The 22,770-nt window shown below is 29.9% G+C and overlaps 2 protein-coding genes across 3 annotated transcripts in view; both read right to left on the minus strand.

Annotated features, from left to right (window-relative positions):
* Positions 1-22,770, minus strand: part of LOC142330640 (rapamycin-insensitive companion of mTOR-like) — a 56,512-nt gene that overhangs the window by 18,594 nt on the left and 15,148 nt on the right. Inside the window, exons 4-5 of the mRNA XM_075376084.1 lie at positions 16,115-16,206; positions 3,485-3,507 (exon numbers count right to left, since the gene is read on the minus strand). Coding sequence (XP_075232199.1) covers positions 3,485-3,507; positions 16,115-16,206 — 115 coding nt within the window. The remainder of the gene's footprint in view (positions 1-3,484; positions 3,508-16,114; positions 16,207-22,770) is intronic.
* LOC142329873 (NEDD8 ultimate buster 1-like) overlaps positions 12,107-22,770 on the minus strand; it is a 72,623-nt gene continuing 61,959 nt past the window's right edge. Inside the window, exon 10 of one of the 2 annotated variants that reach the window (XM_075374758.1) lies at positions 12,107-16,206. The gene's annotated coding sequence lies outside the window, so the exon portion shown is untranslated. The remainder of the gene's footprint in view (positions 16,207-22,770) is intronic. The other variant, XM_075374757.1, reaches the window with a different exon arrangement.

Raw genomic sequence — 22,770 nt, forward strand, 5'->3', positions numbered from 1 at the left:
AATAGTGTAAAAGTAATTAAAAATGAGAAAACTGGATTGTGTATTTTGAATTACACATATTCAACCAATAAAAATTACACAAATTAAAGAATTTTTTTTTAATTCATCCTTAAAAAACTTCTTTAAATTTTTAATAGTTAAATTTTTTATTTTTTTTATTATCTTTGAGCTCATATCACCATTCATACAAGCATAATTTCTCAAAAAAAAAAAAAAAAAAATGAAAACATATACAGTGTATAAATTAACAAAAGTTGAAGTAAAATGTATCCTTTATAAGAGGGTAAAATTCATTTCTTACAACTTATGGTGCCATCATACATAGAATTTCACATCCTTCAACGTAACATCTTGAAAATTGAAAAGTGTAAAATAAGATAAAAGTCTAGGCCTAAACCATGTTAATAAATTATCTACCATAAATCACCATACTAATTAAATGGTATTGGTGCAGTCTCCCTATAAATTGCTAGCATTAATCTATTAACTGCCAAACCCAGGTTAACTTGATCATATTTTGCCAAACCCAATTATCTCTTACATTTAATGGCAACACGAATACCTGCCTAGAAGTATAACCAACTAGATTTTATAACTACGATTAAAGTAATGTTATTTTTTAAATATATGAATCAAGCAAGTTCATATCAGCTATTCACTAAACCTTCAGTGCGTGTAGAAGCAAATATGGCATTGTCTAATGATCACATATTATTGAAGATAAAGAAATGGACCTTTTTTTTGGTAAGAGAAATAGCTGTGCTCGTGATGAAAAAATTAATGCAATATTTAACAGTCACCTACAAAATAAAGCTGATGAGGAAAGTAAATCAAACAGCTCTGACTAAGGGTAAACAAATTACTTGTAACACATATTGTAATTTTAAGTACTTTCTTAATTTTGCTTGGAACAAATTAAAGCTAATCATAATTAAAAAATTAAGCTTACCAAAATCATTATGGTTTTAAATACCTTAAATTAGGATTTAGAAAAGCTGGTCCTGGAGATAAACAGATAAAAAGAAAGCCGACAATTAAAGGATTAATTTATAAAAAATAATAAATAAAACTATCACAAAATTTTATAAAATGATTAAAAATTAAGCTATCAAAATATAGAAATGATCTCTAGTTATCACAACATAAAACAGTGATAAGTTATCATTTCCTACTCAAAAGAAAACATGACAGAGAGTGAATTACTATGTTAACGAGTTAAAACTGCAATAAAATCTGCACAAAGATAAAAAATCTTAAAACTATGAGGCATAGTCATAAAGTAAGGGTCATCAGCTTATATTTAAATACTAGCAGGTCTGAACACAATTTCACACATGCAGGACTATATATGGCTATTTACGAAGCCACTGCAAATATTATTTTGATTCAGTAGTCGTTTGCCTGCCGATTAATGCAGATCGCAATGTCTGCGACAATAATTTCTCCCTCCAGTTATGAAGTGCATGCTGTGATTCGATTTTTGTGTACAAAAAGGGTCTTCAGCTGCTGAAATTCATCGGGAGTTGTGCCTAGAGTATGGCCTTACAGAAATGAGTGAAGAAAAGTTTAGACAATAGTGTCGAGACTTTAAAAATGGTCGCACAAATTTGCATGACAAAGAGCGGAGTGGCAGGTCCAGTATTCAGACCAATGAAATCATTGAACAAGTGAACCGAAAACTGTGATATGATTGGCAATTGATGATTAGTGTTCTGGCTGATGACTTTCCACATGTTGGACGCTCCTCTATCTACATGTTGTCACAGAAAAGCTTGGATATCACAGATTGTGTACAAGGTAGATACCAAAAATGCTCACCAACCAACACAAAGAGCAAAGAATGTGCGGTGGGGGAGCGTTTTTGGACCGCTTTCGACAATATCGATGGAGATGATTTGTTTTCCCAGATTGTTACAGGTGACAATATATGGATGTCCTACACCGACGCAGAATCGAAACAAGTCAGTGCAGTTGAACAGCTGCCCATCTCCTGCCTGCAGAGGAGGCTTTACAGCCTCATGATGGAAGCTTGGCAGCAAGAATGGCACGATACGACTAAGGGAAGATCCTTGTATAAGTTTATACAGGATTTGGGGGGATGGTATGACTCTCTTTCGTTTTTAAGGGCAGTGGGAGCCCGAATGCTTTTCAACCATGTAAATTTAAACCAATATTTGTTTCGATTCCGCCTGGAAGCTGATAAGCTGTGCGTCTGCAGGGAGTCCAGTCGAATGAACACATGATGTTCGAGTGCCCAGCTCTTGGGAGGGCCAGAACTCAGGCCACCTTGGAACTTAGAGGTCAAGGGGAAGACTGGCCCCTCACAAGTGGTGAGTCAATGTGGCAAAAGCTGCATTGTCGGACCATGTGGGAGTTCCTTGATGTGGTTGCTTTGTTCAACCGACATCAGTAGTTTACTTAAGGAAAAAAGACTCCTACTGCGCTGTTGTAGGAAGCTAACCGAGAGATATGACTGGTTACCAGCCAGATTAAGGCTCCAAAGCGCTTTAATGATGGACAGGTACTTGCTGGCATTCAGCGGCCTGGGCATGGCAGCGAATTGCTGTCTTTGACGAGATAAATTTAATTATTGATAGTCATACATGATTTAGTAGTTGGCGGAGTGTGCCTATCCATTTTACTGATATATGACAAGTGGGCAGTGGGACACAAAAGCGAGTGGTGTGTGATACCATGCTTATTCTGCTTACGCTTTTAGGTTAGCTCTAGGAACTAGTTAGAACACTGGTCACAAAACTGTTTCAATGCTCAGTAGCTGTTTGTGGCACAGACATTCGGTCTTATGCTTTAGGGTGACCGAATGGGGTGGTGACCGAAAAAATGCCAAGCAAACCAAAACAGTCAATGTAATGGCACAATTCAAGTTCCCCAAAACTGAAAAAGTTTAAGCAACCTTCATACTTGAGTCAAAAAATGTTAGCTATTGTTTTTTGGGGCAAAAAGGGCATCATTTTCATTTATTTCATGAAACATCAATCAACAATTACAGCTGATGTGTACAACAAAACGCTCACCAAACTGAGATGTGTGAACAAAAAATGACAGTGTGGGAAACTGTCATTCAGCATAATCCTCTTTCACAACAACCCATGTCCTCACACCTCTGCCTAAACCAAGAAGATTCAAGATTTTTGTTCGGAACCTTTTGACCACCCTACCACCCACCATATAGTTCCAACCTTACACCTAGCGACTACTTCCTCTTCTTGTATTCGAAGAAGTGGCTTGGTGGACAACGATTTGAAGACTACAAGGAACTCAAGACTGCCATTGTCAACTGGTTCAATTCCCAGGCGGCAAACTTTTATGCAGGGGATTAAAGAAACTGGTACAGCGTTAAGAAAAGTGCTTAGAACTGAATGGCGATTATGAGGAAAAGTGAAGTAGATATATAGTAAACTAAAACTGTAAGTAAAAACCTCTTCTCATGAGTTAATTTTTTTAATGACCAAACGGTCCTTACTTTATGAATATGCCTTGTAGATTCTGTAACAATAAATACAGTCAGTACAGTGCAGAAGTATTAATCCAAAGATTATGAATTCAAATCTCAGTCAGACCTTAGACAATTTTTGTAACTTAATAACTAAATGGTTAATCAACCAAGCCAAGTTACAGATCCATCATGACATTTAAAGTAAGTAAGAAGCAGTCAGCCATGGTATTAACATGTGTGCTGTTACCATGTGAAATAACATAACCCTGTTATGTTATCAGTAATTTATCTTTTTAGGAAGAGAGCCTTAGGCTCTGCAGATAACATCTTCCAATCTTAATTATGAACAGAATAACACTTATATCTCTGAGTTTAATAATTTTGTCTATTATTAACTAAATAATAATCCCATAAAAGTTAATAAGAACCAAGAAATAAATACAAATAAAACAAAGAAAGAGATAAATTTATGCATAAGGTAATAAAATATAAAATTAATAATAATAATAAATTTTACCTGGCTAAAGTATCAGATGTGTAGTCAAGTACAGAAACAATTATCTTGACGTAACATTCATGATTAGTTGTGAACACTAAATAATACAACCTGGAAAAATCCACACACAAGTATAAAATATTATGACAGATTAGTCCAATATTTCAAGTGTTTTCAGATATCTAGTGGAGCTTTATTGATTGTGGGCAAGAAAAAAAATAGCAAATAATGGTAAAAAATTAAAAATGCAGCAATGTTTTAAGAACGACAACTCTTGAAAGTCAGGCAGATGATGTGAAATGAAACAAGTTTAAGAGTATTTTATTCATTCAAACTAAGATGGAAATAAATTTTTAAATTATTTAACTGATAATACAATTAAATTTAATATCGTAAAATAAAGTTTTATAGGTATAAAAAAAGAAAAAGATTTTATAAACTACATTTACAAAGTTCATTTATGTAATATAATGGTAATAAAGATTAAATTAAATAAATAAATCTTAATTCTGGTCAGAACATAAAAATACAATACATTACATAAATCTCATCAATGTAAGATATAATATAAAATCAAAATTTAAGATATAAAAAATAAACATTTAAAGTCCATATGAATAATTTAAACACAAGCACATGAATTAATGTTAAGATAAATACATTAAATTTAAAAATTACTATAAAATAATTCACAATTCAGTAGCCACTCAAAATGTCAAAGCACATTTTTAAATACGTTATAGAGTAATGTTTTCATAAAAATGTTTTTAATTTACTTTAAATAATTGGTGAGAAGACTTTTGAAATAGTTCAGCGATTTATTAAAAATGGTATGGAAGCAAAATAAGACTCTTTCTTGCAAGCTGAAGAAGTATTGTTTTGAATTATAAAAACACAGTTCCATTGTCTGGTTTGGTAAAGATGGAGAATCTTATTTCATAAAAATAACTGATCATTCTTTTTACCAAAGATTGTATATTCATAAATATAGATGCAAGTATAAGTAACATATTAAATTTTCTGAATATAGGACTACACAATTCATCCTTATGAGTGCTGAATAATGATCGACAACAAATTTTTTTATTTTAAAAACTCATTCTTACTTTTTGAGGGAGCCTCAAGAGATGACATTATACTTCATACATGAATATATGTAGGCATAATAAATATTTAATAATGATGACAACTTGGTGCAAATAACTGTAGGCAGCTCCTCGATATCATAACTACTAAGAAGAAAAAAATCTCTTCATTTCTATACAGAAGTCGGGTAGTTATAATGGAAAAAGTGTTAACCCAATTATTGGAATCGCGAGATAAATTAATAATATTTTACCAGGATAAATAAACACCATTCTCAATGTTTTTACAGAATAATGAGTATATATTGCTGTTAGCTTACTTGGCTGATGTATTTTCGCATTTTAAGAACTTAAATGTGAATTTATAAGGATGTGATAAACATATTTTATTAATGACAGACAAAGTTCATGCTTTCATTAAGAAGCTTCATATCTGGATTATTTGCCTTCAGAGCAAAAATTCTGTTATATTTCCAATCACTTCTGATTACATTGAGAAAAATTTAAATGAAGAAGACACTATTATTCACCGCAATTTAGATAGCATGAATTTGCATTTGCATGAGCTTTGGAAGTAGGAGTACTTCCTGCAAGATAAAAAAGATTTCTCAAAGTGATGGGTACTGAATCCATTTAATGAAAACGTTGTTGCAGCTGCTACGTTACCAGTTGAGATTCACAACCAACTCATCAAAATGTCTGCTGATAAAACATTACAACTAAATTTGCATCTGAAGATTTAGATACGTTTTAGCTTGCTTGTAGAAGTATGGAAATTTAGTCACAAAAGCATTGAAAATATTAATCACATTCGCCACATCTGTTTTTGTGGCAAGTTTGGACCTTTAACATCTTGTTAGTTGCACCGAACATCATGACCTAGGACAAGTTTAGTTAGTTGCGCCAAACACCATAACAAAGGCTAAGAGTTTAGTTTTCTTTAGTGCCTTTGTTAGTTGCATCAAACACTATGATGTATGGTGTGATCATACATTATGAAATGTTTTAATTTGATATTTTAGGTTTCTTGTACCCCACCAAGGGAACAAAGGCCAAATTTTCCACAGAACCGTTCATAGGTTTTTTTTTTGTATGGATTTGTTAATTGCACTGTGTGCTTGACTTGCATAGTTGCATTGAACAGGGTCAAAAGCCAACTTTATAACAGAATCATCAGTAGAATAGGGATACATCTTCATGGCCAGTTCAAGGTCACAATGCTGGAGCAGGGGCCCAGACACCTCAGGTGTCTGGGCCCCTGCCTAACTCTCCCTAACCTGGAGGTTATCTTTTAGAACCTCTAAACCAGATAACACATCAAAGTCATCAGTTTGGCCTCTGTCAGGATGCCATCAATGCAAATGCCTTGGTAGACATTTCCATTAGTGCGCTTATACTACTTATTATTGCCTTTGTATGGCTTCTTCCAAACACGACCACCTACTGTAACTTATAATCCTCAACTATCAAATTAACCAAAGTTTTCACACAAGAACTCTGCCCTTATCTATCTTCAATTAGACTATGCACTCAGATCATTACTTGATACAGCATTTTAAACACCAAAAATACTATTATCATAACAACAAAACAAGTGTTGATTAGATAAATGATAATCTTTTCCTACAATTCAATTTACTCAAAGTCCTCTTTGATTTACTCAAAAATCAAGAAACAAATTCACAAATTTAATAAGCTTCTAAAGAAAACATTCTTATATCTCTCTGCTCTGGTCCATTTTCAGGAGTGAGATCAATGCCTACACCCTCCCATACCACAGTTCCATCACAGAGTTCTCAACACATCCTAACAGCAAATATCTAAACTGAAGGGGGCTTAATGCCGAAACGCCTATCTTGGTGAAGTAAGCACTCAAGTGGACTCATAGCCACCCGTGTTAACTTATGTAACAGTTTTCAATCAAAAAGGTTTACAAATTCCATTACAGGAACTGCCTTATATTTACAGAGAGTGGATGCACTCTCAAACAAGATATGCCATTTGCTACTTCTTAAATCAAAAAGTGACCTTCCTATCACATCCAAGCTTCCCCACTGGTATAGTTTTCTAAAAGAGATTAGTGTGAAGCCCTGGGTGTAGTATGTTTGTGATATTGTTTAATGAATGTGTCTGTATGTAATAGAAATGGTTTATGTAAATGTGATATGTAGCCTTTCCGCAGTTTGAAGAAAGTCTGACCCAGTTAGAGTACCCAGAATTGTTACGCCAAGTACTCTAAATATTTGAGGATCCCTACGGCCACAAACTGATGGTAATGCCTTTGACCCCCATTAGATATCTAAATAAAATAAAACCTTCAGAATATAATGAATTAATAGGTACATAATTCAAAGCACAATACTTGGTTCATAAGTAATTTACTGAAAATATTTTTAAATTATTATACAAGTGAACAGTTTTTTGGAAACATAATTAATATAACATAAATAGGAAAAACAATACATAAATATGTTTATTTATATATAATGAATTCTAATCAACAAATTACATTTCAAGTATACAAAAATATACAAATGTACATATTTTTCAATAGTACTTAATAATAATAATAATACAAACATATTGCAAAAATACAACCTTTGGGTATATAAAATTTAAAATTAATTGTATATATTAATTTAAAATATCCTTTTTTATAACCCTACTATTAAATTATTATACTCAACATCATTTAAAACCAGTATCCCGTGTCTTTGTTCTTGAAATTTCCATGCTCAAGAATTTGTACTAACACAAAAAGGTTGATTTTGAATTGTCACTTGTATATACCATTCAATAGGAAAAAAATCAAGTTTCAATTTATTTGAAGAGAAGTGTAAGAATTACAGTAAAATTATTACATTAAATCTCAGAACAAGTTATGACAAACTACTGGACTGAAGGTAAAATTAATTAAAATAATTAAATATTAGATCAAGATGGAAAGGAGAAAACTTTGTTTTAACCTCACGACTTACAGATGTACCTTTGGTATAGTCAACACTTTTTCATCTTTGAATCTGCAAGTTAATCAATTACATGTAATCTTTAAACATGAGATTCTTAACTTTTATTTAATATACTTAACACAAAAGTGGAACTAAAAGTTCGCAGTTACAATACCATTACCAAGAATATGTATCAAAATATAGTGGCTGCCTTTATGTTGTATTATGGTTTTTATTCCGTTTCACAAAATAAAAAATTTTATACATCCTGAAATTAATACGAATTTAAATCTAAATAAATAAAAATGTAAATGTTAATTTGTTAAAAATCTTTAAAAAATCTTAAATCTATTTATATACCTAAGAAAACAGCATTATCTGTTGGATGTAAACGCAACACATGCTATACTAAATATTTTACAATTCCATTTCAATGTTTTCGATATGTGTATCTGCTATAGACTAAAAAACTACTGGACAGATTTATGTATGGAAAAAAGGGAAAATCTAAAAGGTAAAAGGGAAGAAGAGGAAAATGGAAAAAGAAAAACAGGAAAAGGAAATGGGAAAGGAGAAAAAAATAAAAGAAGGGAGAAAGGGAAATAAGATAAATAGGGAAAGGAAAGGGTGATGGGGAGAAAAGGAAAGGGGAGTATGGGGAAAGGGAAAATGGGATAGTGAAAAAGAAAAGGGAAAGGTTAAATTATGTGAAGTTCCATAATGTTCATTTTGTTAATGTTTTATCAAACTATCAATTGTGTTCATTTAATCTATATATAAACTCGAATCTAGCAATAGTGAAGCATTGCCAGGTGTACTAGTAAAAAAACAAATCTTTTTATTTATTTACCATAAAAAAATTTCACCATCAGTTTCTCTATGAATATATATTTTGAAAAAGTTACTATACAATTTGTAGATTAGAAATAATTAAAATAACTGTTATTTTTATAAATATTTATGATTATATTTTTAAAATTCCATTGTAAGGAATAACAGATTATACAAAATCAATTCAGCTGTCTATGTTCATGGTAAAATAGTATTATACCATTTTAGTTGAAAACTATTAATAATTTTACGATTAATTTTTCAATTACAAAAAAATTTAGTTTTAAAATGTTTAGTCAGTCGATTCACATACCGGCACGATTTAACTTTAGTAGTTAGGCAGAATAACACAATACATAAGACTCAACAACACAAACTATCAATAATCCTAACAATCAGTTAAGTCTAGGCACTGTTAATATTTTATACATATTTAAGGACACAAATAACAATTTAATTCCTTAATGGAAGTCATTGAGAAGTGGAATAATGATAATATGTAAGTTAATCAAGACCTTAAGCATCTGTACTAGAAATAAACTCCTTTTGCTATAAGTTAATCTCTAATGCAAATAAACATGCATTAAAAAAAATAAAAAAATATATATATATAAAATTACAAGCATAGCAATCGCAATGAAAGACTGAAAGTAATTACACAACATAGTAAGATTTAACATTTTGATGAATAGGAATCACTTACTATGATTAATTTAAAGAATGCAAGGAAAAAATTGTGGCCTCTCATAGAACAAATATAAAAAAAATGATTGTATGTGAAATGAAAATAAAGAAGAGAGCCAAATATTAAATGAGATGATTAATATTTTTTTATAAATTCCAGAGTTTTATAATTGTCAAATATACAAAAAAATGGTTATAAAATAATACTGATATACTGTAAATAATACTGAATATATTAATATTGTTTTAAAATAACAATTATTTTTTTAAAATTGCAGTGAGTTTGTGAAATCAGTAAAAGAAACTTGTGCTGGGGATTTCAAGAAGGCGTAAACATTTAGGCCTGCTCTTCCTAAAGCAATTACCGGATTAGACTTCACCAGCTTAGTATGAAAACTTAATTGTATATGACACAACTGCTTTTGCTAAAGAAAAAAAAGACACAGATCTAAGAGATAACAAAACATTGCTTGCTTAAAGAGTAATCAATTTCAGTAGCTTATTTAAAAATATGTTTTCAGTTTTCTTTTTAAAACCTTTTTTATAATCTTCGGTACAATATACATATATACTTAACACAAATAAGTTACAGAATAATAATACATATAAGTTACAGTAACACATATAGTTACATATACTAACAGTATATAAGTATTATGATTCATATATTTATTAATATATATGACAATTAATTTTAATATTTTGTTATTTTAAAGCATTTTATGCTCTAAAATCTCAGAATGAAAATTCAAACTGATATAAATCATAATTATTGATATGCTTCAATAATTAAAAGAAAGAAAATCTAAACAATATTACGTTACCTATTAGTCTTCATCTTCACTATTCAGAACCATGATTTTAACTATTATAATCATTATAAAACATGTATAAAATCAGTAAATCAAGATTTTATTTATAAGGGACAAATCAAATTTAACCATTTCACTGGTTTCCTCAACTTAAGTCAAACTGGCAGAATCTTTCTTTAGCATTTAATTTGATTTTAGTCCATGTTGTGTTGTAACAGTTTAACATGTGTTTTGATATGATAAAGATACAAGAAGATATAAAAATATATGAGGTCTGTAAATAGAGTAGATTTTTGGCAGTCAAAGTGGCAACACTGTAAAGTTACTAGTAAACATATGGTTATATGAACAGCTGATTTATATTATATATTAATATTTTTAGTCTATTGCTGTCATGTGAGATGTAAAAAAAAACTTTTCGTGAAATGAGTTTTGTTGTGCGTTACAAAAATGAATTATACTAATTATGAGCAATGTTGTGTTATTAAGTTTTGTGTTAAATTCGGTGAGACTGCGACTGAAACTTTTTAAAAATTGAAAAGGGCATATGGAGATGACATTCTGTTATGAGCCCAAGTTTTTAGGTGGTTTAAAGGATTTTCATATGTCCGGGAATCAGTTGCGGATGGTCCATGCTCTGGAAGACTGTTAACATCAGAAAGTGACAATGTTGAGCGAATCAAAGACTTTATAAGGTACAACCGGCGATTAACTATCAGAATGATTGCAGAATAATTGAATTTGAACCACACACAGTGCATCAAATTTTGACAAACGAATTGGACATGAAAAAATTTATGCAAAATTGGTCCCAAAAAACCTCACTGTTGAACAGAAAAATAACAGGGTGGAAGTGTGTAGCGATTTTCTAGGATGAATTGAAACTAATCCTGATTTTCTAAAAAAAATTGTTATTACTGTTGATGAATCTTGGATATTTGAGTACGACCCAAAAACAAAATGCCAGAGCAAGAAGTGGCAAACTTCAAACTCACCATGTTCCAAAAAAGCAAAACCATGCTAATTTGTTTCTTCGATAGTAATGGCATTGTCCATAAGGAATTTTTGCCTACAGGACAGACTGTAAATCAATAGGTTTACTGAGAAATTCTTGAATGACTGTGGAAAAGAATTGGCTGCGTGAGGCCATCAAAGGCAACTGCATCAAGACAATGCACCTTGTCACACTACACTCTCAATTAATGAGTTTTTTGCAAAGAAAAACATTCCTGTAGTTTCTCAATTACCTTATTCACCTGACCTGAGTTCCTGCGACGTTTTCCTGTTCCCGACAGGAAATAAAACATCCCAAAGACACCATCTTGGAACAGTAGAAAACATAAAAAAGATATAACCGACCATCTGAAGGATATTCCAGTTTCTGAGTTTCAACACTGCTATGAAGAGTGGAAAAACCATTTGAAGTGTTGTGTGGCTTCCCAAAGGAACTATTTCAAAGATGATAGAGTCCATGTATAACTGGATTGTAAATAAAACGTTTTTCTGAGCCATTACTCATTACTTTATTTATAGATCTTGTATATGTCTGAATCAGATTACAGAATATTCTTAAATAAGGCAAAAGAATAAAACAATAGCTTATTACGAAGACCCTTTTTTTAAAATTTCATGTTAGAAGTATGTATATAAAGTAAAAAAAAAAAATAAAAAACAATACTATAAAAATTTATTAGATTTAACATAATTTTTAAAAGATACAAATATAAAATACTGTTTAACATCTGCATAAAGGTTCAGTAATGCAGCTGTACATTTTAAGGTCAATATATATATAATTTTGGGTAAAATTTCTCATTAATTTAAAATATTCATCATTTGGTAAAAATAAATCCACTGTTGTATTCCTAATGTTTAAATAAAAGAGAAAGAACTTTTTTTACCAGTCAAGCATCAATATAGAGCTGGCTTTATAATATTGGATCATTGTAGCTTATTAATATTAACGAACAATTAAGTGTTAACATCAATAACATAAAATATATATAGTGCATCATACAATAAAATACATTGCGCTATTTATTAATAACTCATAATATTACACTATTTAAATATCATCAATTTGTACTATAAACTCATCTACACTAAAATTGAATAAAATTCTTCTAATGTTAAACAGTTTTATATCAGAGAATTTTATAATTTATAATCATTCATTAATTATTTTTACCTCTTTCATAATATATATATATATTTTGTCAAAGAAGAATAACGTAATAGTATCTCATTAATATCTCACACCATAACAACTTGTTTTATATTCAAATCTCTATTATGATATCAGTATTCTGTGTGATCTATCCAGTAATCTACCATTTTAACCACAACTACTAGTAAGTATTCATCTGGAGTAACCAAGCAACATTTCTAAAAACTACTTAAATACTTAATAGTATCTCATTAATATCTCACACCATAACATAACTTGTTTTATATTCAAATCTCTATTATGATATCAGTATTCTGTGTGATCTATCCAGTAATCTACCATTTTAACCACAACTACTAGTAAGTATTCATCTGGAGTAACCAAGCAACATTTCTAAAAACTACTTAAACTTTATGTGCTTTGTTGTTGACATAGTAGATGAATACGATCATAATGAGATTATTGATTATAACCTGGTGTTAATTTTAATAAAATAAAAGTTAGTCGTTTTTTAAAGCAAAAGATATAAATATATATAATACATTAGTTTATTAGTATAATATAAAACTGTAATAATATTGGGTGTAATAAAAAAATATTATTTATGAAATTTTTGTTTTTTTATAAATATCATAATTTATTAACTTTTCTTTTTTATTATTTAAAAATAATACATAATCCTTTCATCCACAGGTCCTGGGTTTGTATCCCAGTCAGGCATGGCATTTTTCATACGCTACAGAAATTACATTTCATATTCCTACACACAAGCTTCGAGTTTCTGTAGCGAATTTCATCAAGCAAAAAAAAAAAAAAATTAAAAAACTCATTCAAGATAATCAGTTATGTATGATTTTTCATGTAAATTTCATATAAAAACAACCAATTTCTTATGTATAAGCCAGGAATCTTCATAATATAGACCATATTAAAGTAATTTTTACTAAGATTCCTTTTAAATAAAATGTGTTTTTTTTTTTAAATGTATCATCAACTTATTTTGGTCGACAAGATTTAACCCTTAAACAAACAAAAATTAGTTTTATAATGAATAAATTTTTATCTGACTGGCAGCAGCAGTAAACTGCGATTCAGCTATTTTTAATGTTTGATGAGATTTTTAATATTAATCAGATTCATATAAGTAAGAAACATTACTACAAATAAAATTTCTACGTTGTAATTTTTTTTTTATTTTCATACAGAGACCAAATGGTTAACATCAATGTTTTACCCTTTAAATGCTGTTTATTTTTTGTGTCATGATGGTAAGTATTTAAACTTTGTAGATTGTGATTGAAAAAAAAATATCTCAGAAAACCGATATGATAAATAAAGAGAAGTCAATTGAAAAGGTTTCCTTAATTTTTATTGAAGATACAGAATTAACTAACAGCACAAAAATGAACAAACTTAAAATCCTAGTTACCTTATTTATTTTTTCTTCGATGAATAAAAATGAAGTACATATATTTTCTATCATAATTCAGGATCCTTAGATTGTAAGAGTATTTTTTTTTTAAATTTACGTTTGGACTAAATACATATGTACATGCAAAATCTAACAATTATATAATTTGTTATAAATCAGGTGAAATATTTTATTATAATTTTAAACAGGTTAAACTATTACTATTACTACCACTACTACTGAGATACTACTACTACTACTACTACTACTACTAATATTAATAATATGATGAGTTTTCTTTGTTTCAAATAATTACACTGATAGACAAAATTTTTTTTAATGTTTCTCTAAGTGTGATACCATATCTTGAACTGCTTTATTGCGTACAACACAGATCTGTAAATACAATTTTTCTATTACCCTTAGTTTTAAATAAATTACGCTTCAAAAAAAAAATAAGGGAAAATATAGTTAAAATCTGTAAAATTTATAATTTTGCAATGCCATACTTGTGTTAGAATGATTTTGCTGACGCTTTTCTTTTATAAATAGCCTCAGGCACATCCCGAATTAATGTCCAACAGTAACTGGCCTGCATGTTAGTATTCTATTTCACTTTATAACGGCTTTCCATCACCAAATGGAATGGAATGGCTTTCCAAGACCGAAATGTCTTGGTGGAAATGTTCACAGTGTTCATCACTTACGTCTCCGAGGTTGTCTGGGAAAAAATCCAGATGCGAGTGGAGGAAATGCATTTTCAAAGATATATTACATCCCATAGCTCTGTATGAAGTAAGAAGTTGATTAACAATATGGTGGTACTTGTCGGATTTTTGTTTGCCAAGAAAAGTTTTGCAAACGTCTTTAAATGAAGCCAAAGCTGCAATTTCTACATTATTTAATACTAACACATCATCTTTGACCAACTCTCTTATTTGAGAACCAACAAATATTCCTTCTTTAATTTTTCCTTCACTTACATTTGGAAATTTCTGCCTGATGTACAAAAATCCAGGACTATCCTTCTTCACTGCTATTAAAATTTTTCATTAGTCCTAGAGCTTGATATGGAGACGGGGTAAAAATATTTTTTTGGATTCAACTAAGGGCTCATGAATAATATTTTTCCCATTTGAAGTTAAGTTGTCTCATTTCTTCTACTCTTTGGTTACATAATGTTTATCCCTACCTCGGATGTCCCATTCGCAAAGGAAACATGTGTACTTAGTATATACATGCCTAACAAAATAGCTATAACTTTCAAACATGTTCCAGCTATGTTTTTTATAATTTATTTTTTCAAGAATGTCTAGTAGCCTAAAATGCTAACTATTCATTGAAAAATGAAAAAAAAATCCATTAATAAAAATTTAAATTTTTTTCAAAAATGGTGGATGATAGAAAGATTCTGAGTTCATATTCGTTTTCAGCATCAAAAAACAGATTAAAATCATGTATCGCATGTTAGGAAACAAAAATTATGTTTATCAGTGTTATGTATGAATTTCACATTAAAATTTCCCCAATATTTGGTGTGATTGATCGTTAAGTCATTCCTAAATCAGTTAAGGAAGTATCTACTATGTTGGAGATTCTTGTGAATGAGTGGAAGGAAGTGCAACGATTTACGGGAAACAGCAGTCACTTCCCAGCAGTGCAGGCGTGTAGTTGTTCTCCGTAGCTTGAACGTTATGAATACAGACTTTATATACTAAACTTGTACACAATGATTTTAATAAGTATTTTTGTGTTATTAAATCTGTAAACTTACACGCATAATTATATACTTAAACTAAACTTTTCGCATGAGCCTTGTTGAAAAGGTTTTTAGAAGATTATTTAGAGTACTATTTTGAGAGTTACAACAGCAGTACTGGTGTACGAATAGAAGATAAAATCTTAACAATATCTTTTTTCTATAAATTTTAGTTATAGAACCAGTTTGGTTTCTTTAATAACCATACATCATACTGCTTCGCTATACATATATGGAGAGAAAATATAAATACAGAAATATAAAAAGTTAAAAAAAAAAGACAAAAATCATTAAAACTGAACATTTTATAGTACATGAACATGTTATAGTATTTAAAAATGCCTTTTCTCTTCTTTTATTTATTTTTTTAATTAATTATGATAGCAAAGAGAGATACTGCATTAAAAATTGTTTTTCTTGTTCCAGAGTAAGATCTAAATGATCATCGACATCAGTATTTATACATTCTGAAAACCGCTTAAAAGCTTCTTGTTCTTTTGAATGTTGTTACGAAATGATTGCGGATTCATTGATGTCGATGGTATTGCACCATCACCTGAAAAAAAGAAGAAAACATTTAAACAATCAACATTATTTTTTTTTTTATAAACACCTGAGATTGGATTTGGGTTTGGTCCAGAGGCTTTGGTTTGGGTTGAATTCCCAATAAAGGCAAAGAATTTTCAGGTTAAGTCAAATTTTAAAATGATCTTGTCAAGTAGATTACAAAAAATAATATAAAATAGAAAATTATTTTCATTGTTCTAATATAATAAAAAGTATTTCTAACGTTAATGTTTATGGGAGAAAGGTAAATTATGTGTGGTGTTGTGTAAGTATTTTAATTCTCAGATAGCTGGTGTAATAAAATGCTACCCAGGTAACATTACAGGTATTCATTAGCGATTCAATAAATTTTTAACTGAAAAAAAATTACATGGAAACTATAAATAAAAGTCTAACACAAAAAAGTTGAAATAAAAATACATCAGGCATATATTTAAAGTTAACTCCATTGTAAAATTAAAACAAAACTGAAAAATATGAACAAACTTTATTATTGATGCAAAACTACATTTATTTACTACTTTTCTATACAGCTGCCTTCAGTTTTAACAGATTTTTCATAGCATTTCACTGGCTTCTTTATTTCTTCTTCAAAAAATTCTGCCATCAGTTGACTTAAACCACACAGTAACATCATTTTTTTCATTTGTCAAATCTTTATGATATAAGCCACTGTTTACAATGAAGAAAAAGAAAACAAATTACTGGGAGCTAAACCAGGGCTATAGGAAGAATGATTCAAGATTTTTCAACTAAATTTTTCTGACTGTCTCACTGTCTGATATGTTGTGTGCAATCAGGAATTATCATGCAAAAACAAAATCCTTTTAGCTCTTCTAAGATTTTTTAATGTTCTGCAATATAGCTGGCCGCTACATTCTTCAACAAGAAGGTTGTTCACTGACCCTTAAAATGAATGGCATGACTGTCTTATTTTAGCACTATTTACAATATTCAGCATGTAAACATCACAAATTTGCTTGTGAATTTCAGCCACAGAATTGTTTTTTGCAAAAAATTGCCAAAGATTGGTTTATTTCATATACTTCACACTTTGCAGGATCACAGATTGTAGCACTCATTACAAATGGATGAACATAAACAATAAAATTACAAAACTAATGTTGCTAAAATCTGACAGTTGATTGAAATAACTGAACTATGTAAGTGCAGTCTGTTTACATCATGTATGTAGGCGGCAGATGCAAAACAAATATTACTTTAAAAACAAGCCTCATAATATCTGTAAAATAAAATCTAATAAAAAAAGAAATTCATGTAGAAAAAATTAGGCAACAAAAAATATAACACTGCAACTGGTAAAAAGTACGCTTCCCTATAAAATAATTTTCTATTCTGATTGGTACTTAAATAGATAATGCTATAATAAGATAAATTATACAATAAAATATACAAAGGATTAAAGTCCATAAAAATGATTTAAAATGTAAATAATTTAAATATATAGGATATAAAAAATTATTATAAAACAATTCACAATTAAAAAATTGTTGAACGGGATGCAGAAAAATCATGATTTTTTAAAAAGAATTTTCTATGAGATACACTGACTCAGTAATATTGTTTCTGTAAAAGAAAATCTTTTAATTGTATTCTAAATAAATTGGTGAGAATTTTTAATATGTTCAAAAACTTATCAATGCCACAGAAGTAAAACATGGCTATTAATTATAAGTTGAAATGATGTGTTGAATTATATGAAAACAGTTCTGTTGACTAGTTAGGTAAGGATGGGTATTGTTATTTTTAAAGAATAAGTTACTATTTTTTTTTAGCAAAGACTGTATTATTACACTTTTTAAGCTCACAATGAACATAATAAAAGTGAAAGAAAACATTACATTCTATAATGTTTATTTATGACAACTGTTTTACAATTTGATGATTTAGAAGTAACATAAAATTGTAGCATAAACATATTTTTAAATTACAGAATTGGGGTTAAGAAGTTTTTTATGAAAAAAAATCTCTAGCAATGACTAAAAAATTATTTTTTGTTAACTATATGTACCACTTCAATAATTTTTATAATTGGTGGTTAGATGGGAGATCAACTGAAGTATCGATAATAATAAATTAGTCTTTTAAGATTTACTTTAGTAATTTATGACAAAAACACAAACTATCCACGAAGAAATACTAGTAAGCTTTGTTGAAATATAGGCATAAACTTAGTTTCTTCCATGAAATAAGTATTAATTTACAAATAAATTTCACTTACTCCCAGATATTACACATATTTCAATATTAAATGCAATCTTTAAAAAAAAGTTGCTGTGTGACAACAATTTCATTATAGTTTCATTTTATTGATGGACTAGAAATCAGAGCAAATTTTTTACTAGCTGTAACTAAAAATACAAAGAATTTCTTCAAATCTATGTCAATATGAACTTTTTTCATTAATATAATATAACCAGGAATTATTAAAGCAGCTAGAATATGCTAATTCAGTAATTTTCTTTTTCAGTATAGTGACTGTGGATAAAAATAGAAAACTTTTTAAGTTTCTATGAATCTGTGTAAAATACTGTAATCCGTCAATGTATACTGCTCATTTTCTGAAATACTGCTTGGGATTGAATCTCAGAACCTACACATTGACAGCTGTGTAAATGGTGAAGATTGACATACCCATTACCGGCAAGTTTCAATAAATCAGCTTGTGGTCAACAAGTCAACAAGATATCATTAAAATCATGTTTATTTCAACAAAGAAGTGTACTGACTATGGAGCTAAGTGTTTGCTTAGCTCGGTCAGGTTTTATACAAGTAATATTCTTTTACTTTGGCAGATTCAAGGAAAAATGCTGACTTATAATCCTTGATGTTCATTCATTTATATTATTATATTATATATATAATATATATATAAAAGAATGAAATGCTGAGAAAAACTGAGCATCGTAAACCTACTACACAAACCAGTAATTACTACTGATACATATTTTTCAGCTATACATATTTATAATATAAATATATTAGTAAGCAATGTAACCAAAAGATTAAATAAAAGCAGCATTTTAACATGCAATGAACCAAAATGTAAACTTATGAAGCAGTGAGGAAAACCAATAACTATTCCTGTATTATAAAAAAAAAATTGTTGTTTTGCTATGTCGCATGCTATTGTCCCATGCAATGGATAAAATAAAATTTAAATGTTTAGAAATAGAATTTTATCAGGATGAAAATTTAAAAAAAACATATAAACCTAATATTTTGTTATAAAATTATCCTCCACAGATAATATCCCACTTACAGTTTTATTATTTTGGCAATTACAGATAACAGATTATAGTTAGAATACTTATAATAAGGTAAGTATTATAGTGGGTTGTAATTTAGATTGTTTTACACATCTTGATGTTTTGAGATCTCCCAAGTGTAAAGAAGTAAAAATAAAACTAGAGTAAAATTTTATACAAATGATTGGATGATTGTGTTTTGTCATGGTAATTTATTAACAATTTGGTAAGAAAATATATGGAATGTTGACTTGCTTTTGTGAAGTAAGGGAGATTCAGTAAAAAAAAAAATTTAGACAAATAAAGGATAGGCTCTGCTGGGATATGATAACTATCATATTCTACGTGAATTTTGGTAAAACTTCAGCTGGTAAGTTTTATTTTAACATTTATTAGTAGCAGTATAAAAAACTGAAAAATCTTCACTATCTATCTTAAAACAAAAAAATGTTTTAAATTTTCCAAGTTTTCTCATTACTATGAGGGTGAATCAAATATAAATGGCAATTTTTCTTTTTATAAAATTATTGATAAATAATATACACATTCATATCTTCATCATTTCTCTATATATTCTCCTGAACAAACTACACACTTTTGCCAATGATTTGGAAGCTTGAATATTCCCTGTTTGCAAAAGGTTTGAGGACGAGTCGTCAACCAATTGCGCATGTGCTCCTCGTCATCTTCATTGTTTTCGAATTGTTCCCTTCCAAGTGATTCTTTCAAAGGTACAAACAAAAAATAGTCACAGGGAGGCAAATCTGAAGTGTAGAGAGGGTGGTCAAGGGTTTCCCAGTGCATTTTTTCAAATATATCCCATGTGAAAATTGCAGTATGCAGCCTAGTGTTGTCATGGAGAAGGATGACATCTCTGATGGTCATACCCCATCTTGTTTCAGCTTTTGTTGACTGTAGCAGCTGACAATAGTAAGCTGCATTCACAGTTCGTTGATTGTAGAGAAAATCAATGAGTAAAACTCCCCTAGAGTCAAGAAAGATTTTTGCAAGAATTTTTTCAGCTGATAGATGGGTTCTGGCCTTCAATGGGCACCTCTCATCCTTCCTTTGCTCCTCCTTACTCGCCATTTTTAACTCTGGAGTGTAATGATGGACCCATGTTTCATCACATGTGATGATATGCCTCAAAATCAACCCCTTCTTGCCAAAATCGATTCAGAAGTCTCTCACAGATCTCTCCAATCTGACCTATTTTTGATTTTTGGTCAACAACTTTGGAACCCATTGAGCACTAATTTTTCTAAAGCCAAGATGATCAATGATAATGGATTGAGCACTCCTATAGCCGATACCCACTAAACAAGGTACCTTTAAACAAATTAAAATTTCCGCAAGTTTAATGTTTTCATTGGTTAAAAACTTTAAGATTATACCTTGTAAAACATACAACGAAACCTCTTGCTCACTCATGGCTGTACTGACGACAGAAAAGAGTGAAGGAGCTAACAAAGCCGGCTCAAAGCTAGCAAATTACCATTTAAATTTTATTCACCCACATATTAGTTTTTGTGAAAGACTGTGATAGGGTTAAATACAAATTATAAAGTTTTCCATTTATTTTATTAATTTACATGCTATGGATATTGATAAGTTTAGCAAATAACTATTTAAAAAAAAAACATTTCAATAGAAGGAAAAAATAATTTTTCACTACGCTCGCAATCCAATCTTTGAAATTTATTTTTTGAAGTTGATGCCAAATTCAAACAAATTATGTACACTTGTAATTTTGTAATCTAATTGTAATTGTAATTCATTTATAATTTGGCGCTAACCTAAAGAAATGACCAGAATGCAAACTTCTAGGAAAAATGATCATCTTTTCCTTTTCAGTACAATATATGAAAAAAAAAGTTTTTTTTTCTCTTAAAAATGACAGCAGCTACATACAATTGATGAATCCCAGGAAGCTGCTACATACAGAAAAAACATCAAATGTAATTCCAAACTATGTCAACAATAATTGTGATGTCCTTCATACTCAATAAAACTAGCTACAGAGTTGCGAGTAATGTTCTACCATAACATATCTGACAGTAACAGTCTTGTAAATAAAGGTATGTGTATAGTCAAGAAATTCAAATGGCCAGCTGTTAGAAGAGACCAGTCAGAAGATGGTGAGTAGAAAGATGCTATTTTAATTCAATTTGATGATGACACCATTGGTTATCATGCAAAAAATGCAGATGGCGATTTCAATATTGCTTGTCATTGTGACTTTCCAATTTGATCTCCTTGATGGAAAATGTAACATCTCAGCCTTTCATCTGGAGGTACCGGGTTCAAATCCTGGTCAGGCATGGTGTTTTTTATATGCTACAAAATTTCCACTTCATATTCCCACACACTAACTTTGAAGTTTACATGGTGATATAATTATCCAAAAAAAAAGTAAAAACCCACTGAAAGATATGGGAATGTTGAATGTCAAACGGCTCCGCTAATTATAGGCTGTAGTAGTGGTACACAAATTACAAGGCACTATACCTAATACAGCTATAATTGATGGCAAAAAGATTTTTGTGAAAGTCAAGTGTATGTTGCTTCAAATGAAGTGAAAATCTTAGAAGGATTTTCTTTGGAGCCTAAAGTACTTCTTTCTTTCCTTTCCTGTTTAGCTTCCGGTAACTACCGTTTAGATAATACTTCAGAGGATGAATGAGGATGATATGTATGAGTGTAAATGAAGTGTAGTCTTGTACATTCTCAATTCGACCATTCCTGAGATGTGTGGTTAATTGAAACCTAACCACCAAAGAACACCGGTATCCACGATCTAGTATTCAAATCCGTGTAAAAATAACTGGCTTTACTAGGACTTGAACGCTGGAACTCTCGCCTTCCAAATCAGCTGATTTGGGAAGATGCGTTCACCACTAGACCAACCCGGTGGGTGGAGTACTAAACAAATCAAATGGTGATAGATCACTGGCAGAAATGCATAAACTATGAGCTCTGCCTAGTTGATGTGTGTTTTTTTTTTTTTTTAATTAAAGCAAAAGTTTTTATTTATTAACCCACCCAGAAACACACAGCATACCTTTCAAACTTCAGGATCAGAACCTTGCAACAAATAATTTTTTTTGATTTTTGCTAATTTCTAAAAACGTTCTTAGATGACTTTGATGTACTTTACATTGGACCAACAGGAAAAATTGCTTTTCAAACAAAAACAAAATGGTTCAACCATTACAAAATTATACATGAACACTGAATGTTGGTAATAAAAAAAAAAAAAAACAAAAAAAAAACAATAAGGATCG

This window comes from Lycorma delicatula, chromosome 9, assembly GCF_047948215.1.
Source record: "Lycorma delicatula isolate Av1 chromosome 9, ASM4794821v1, whole genome shotgun sequence".
Taxonomy (NCBI): Eukaryota; Metazoa; Arthropoda; class Insecta; order Hemiptera; family Fulgoridae; genus Lycorma; species Lycorma delicatula.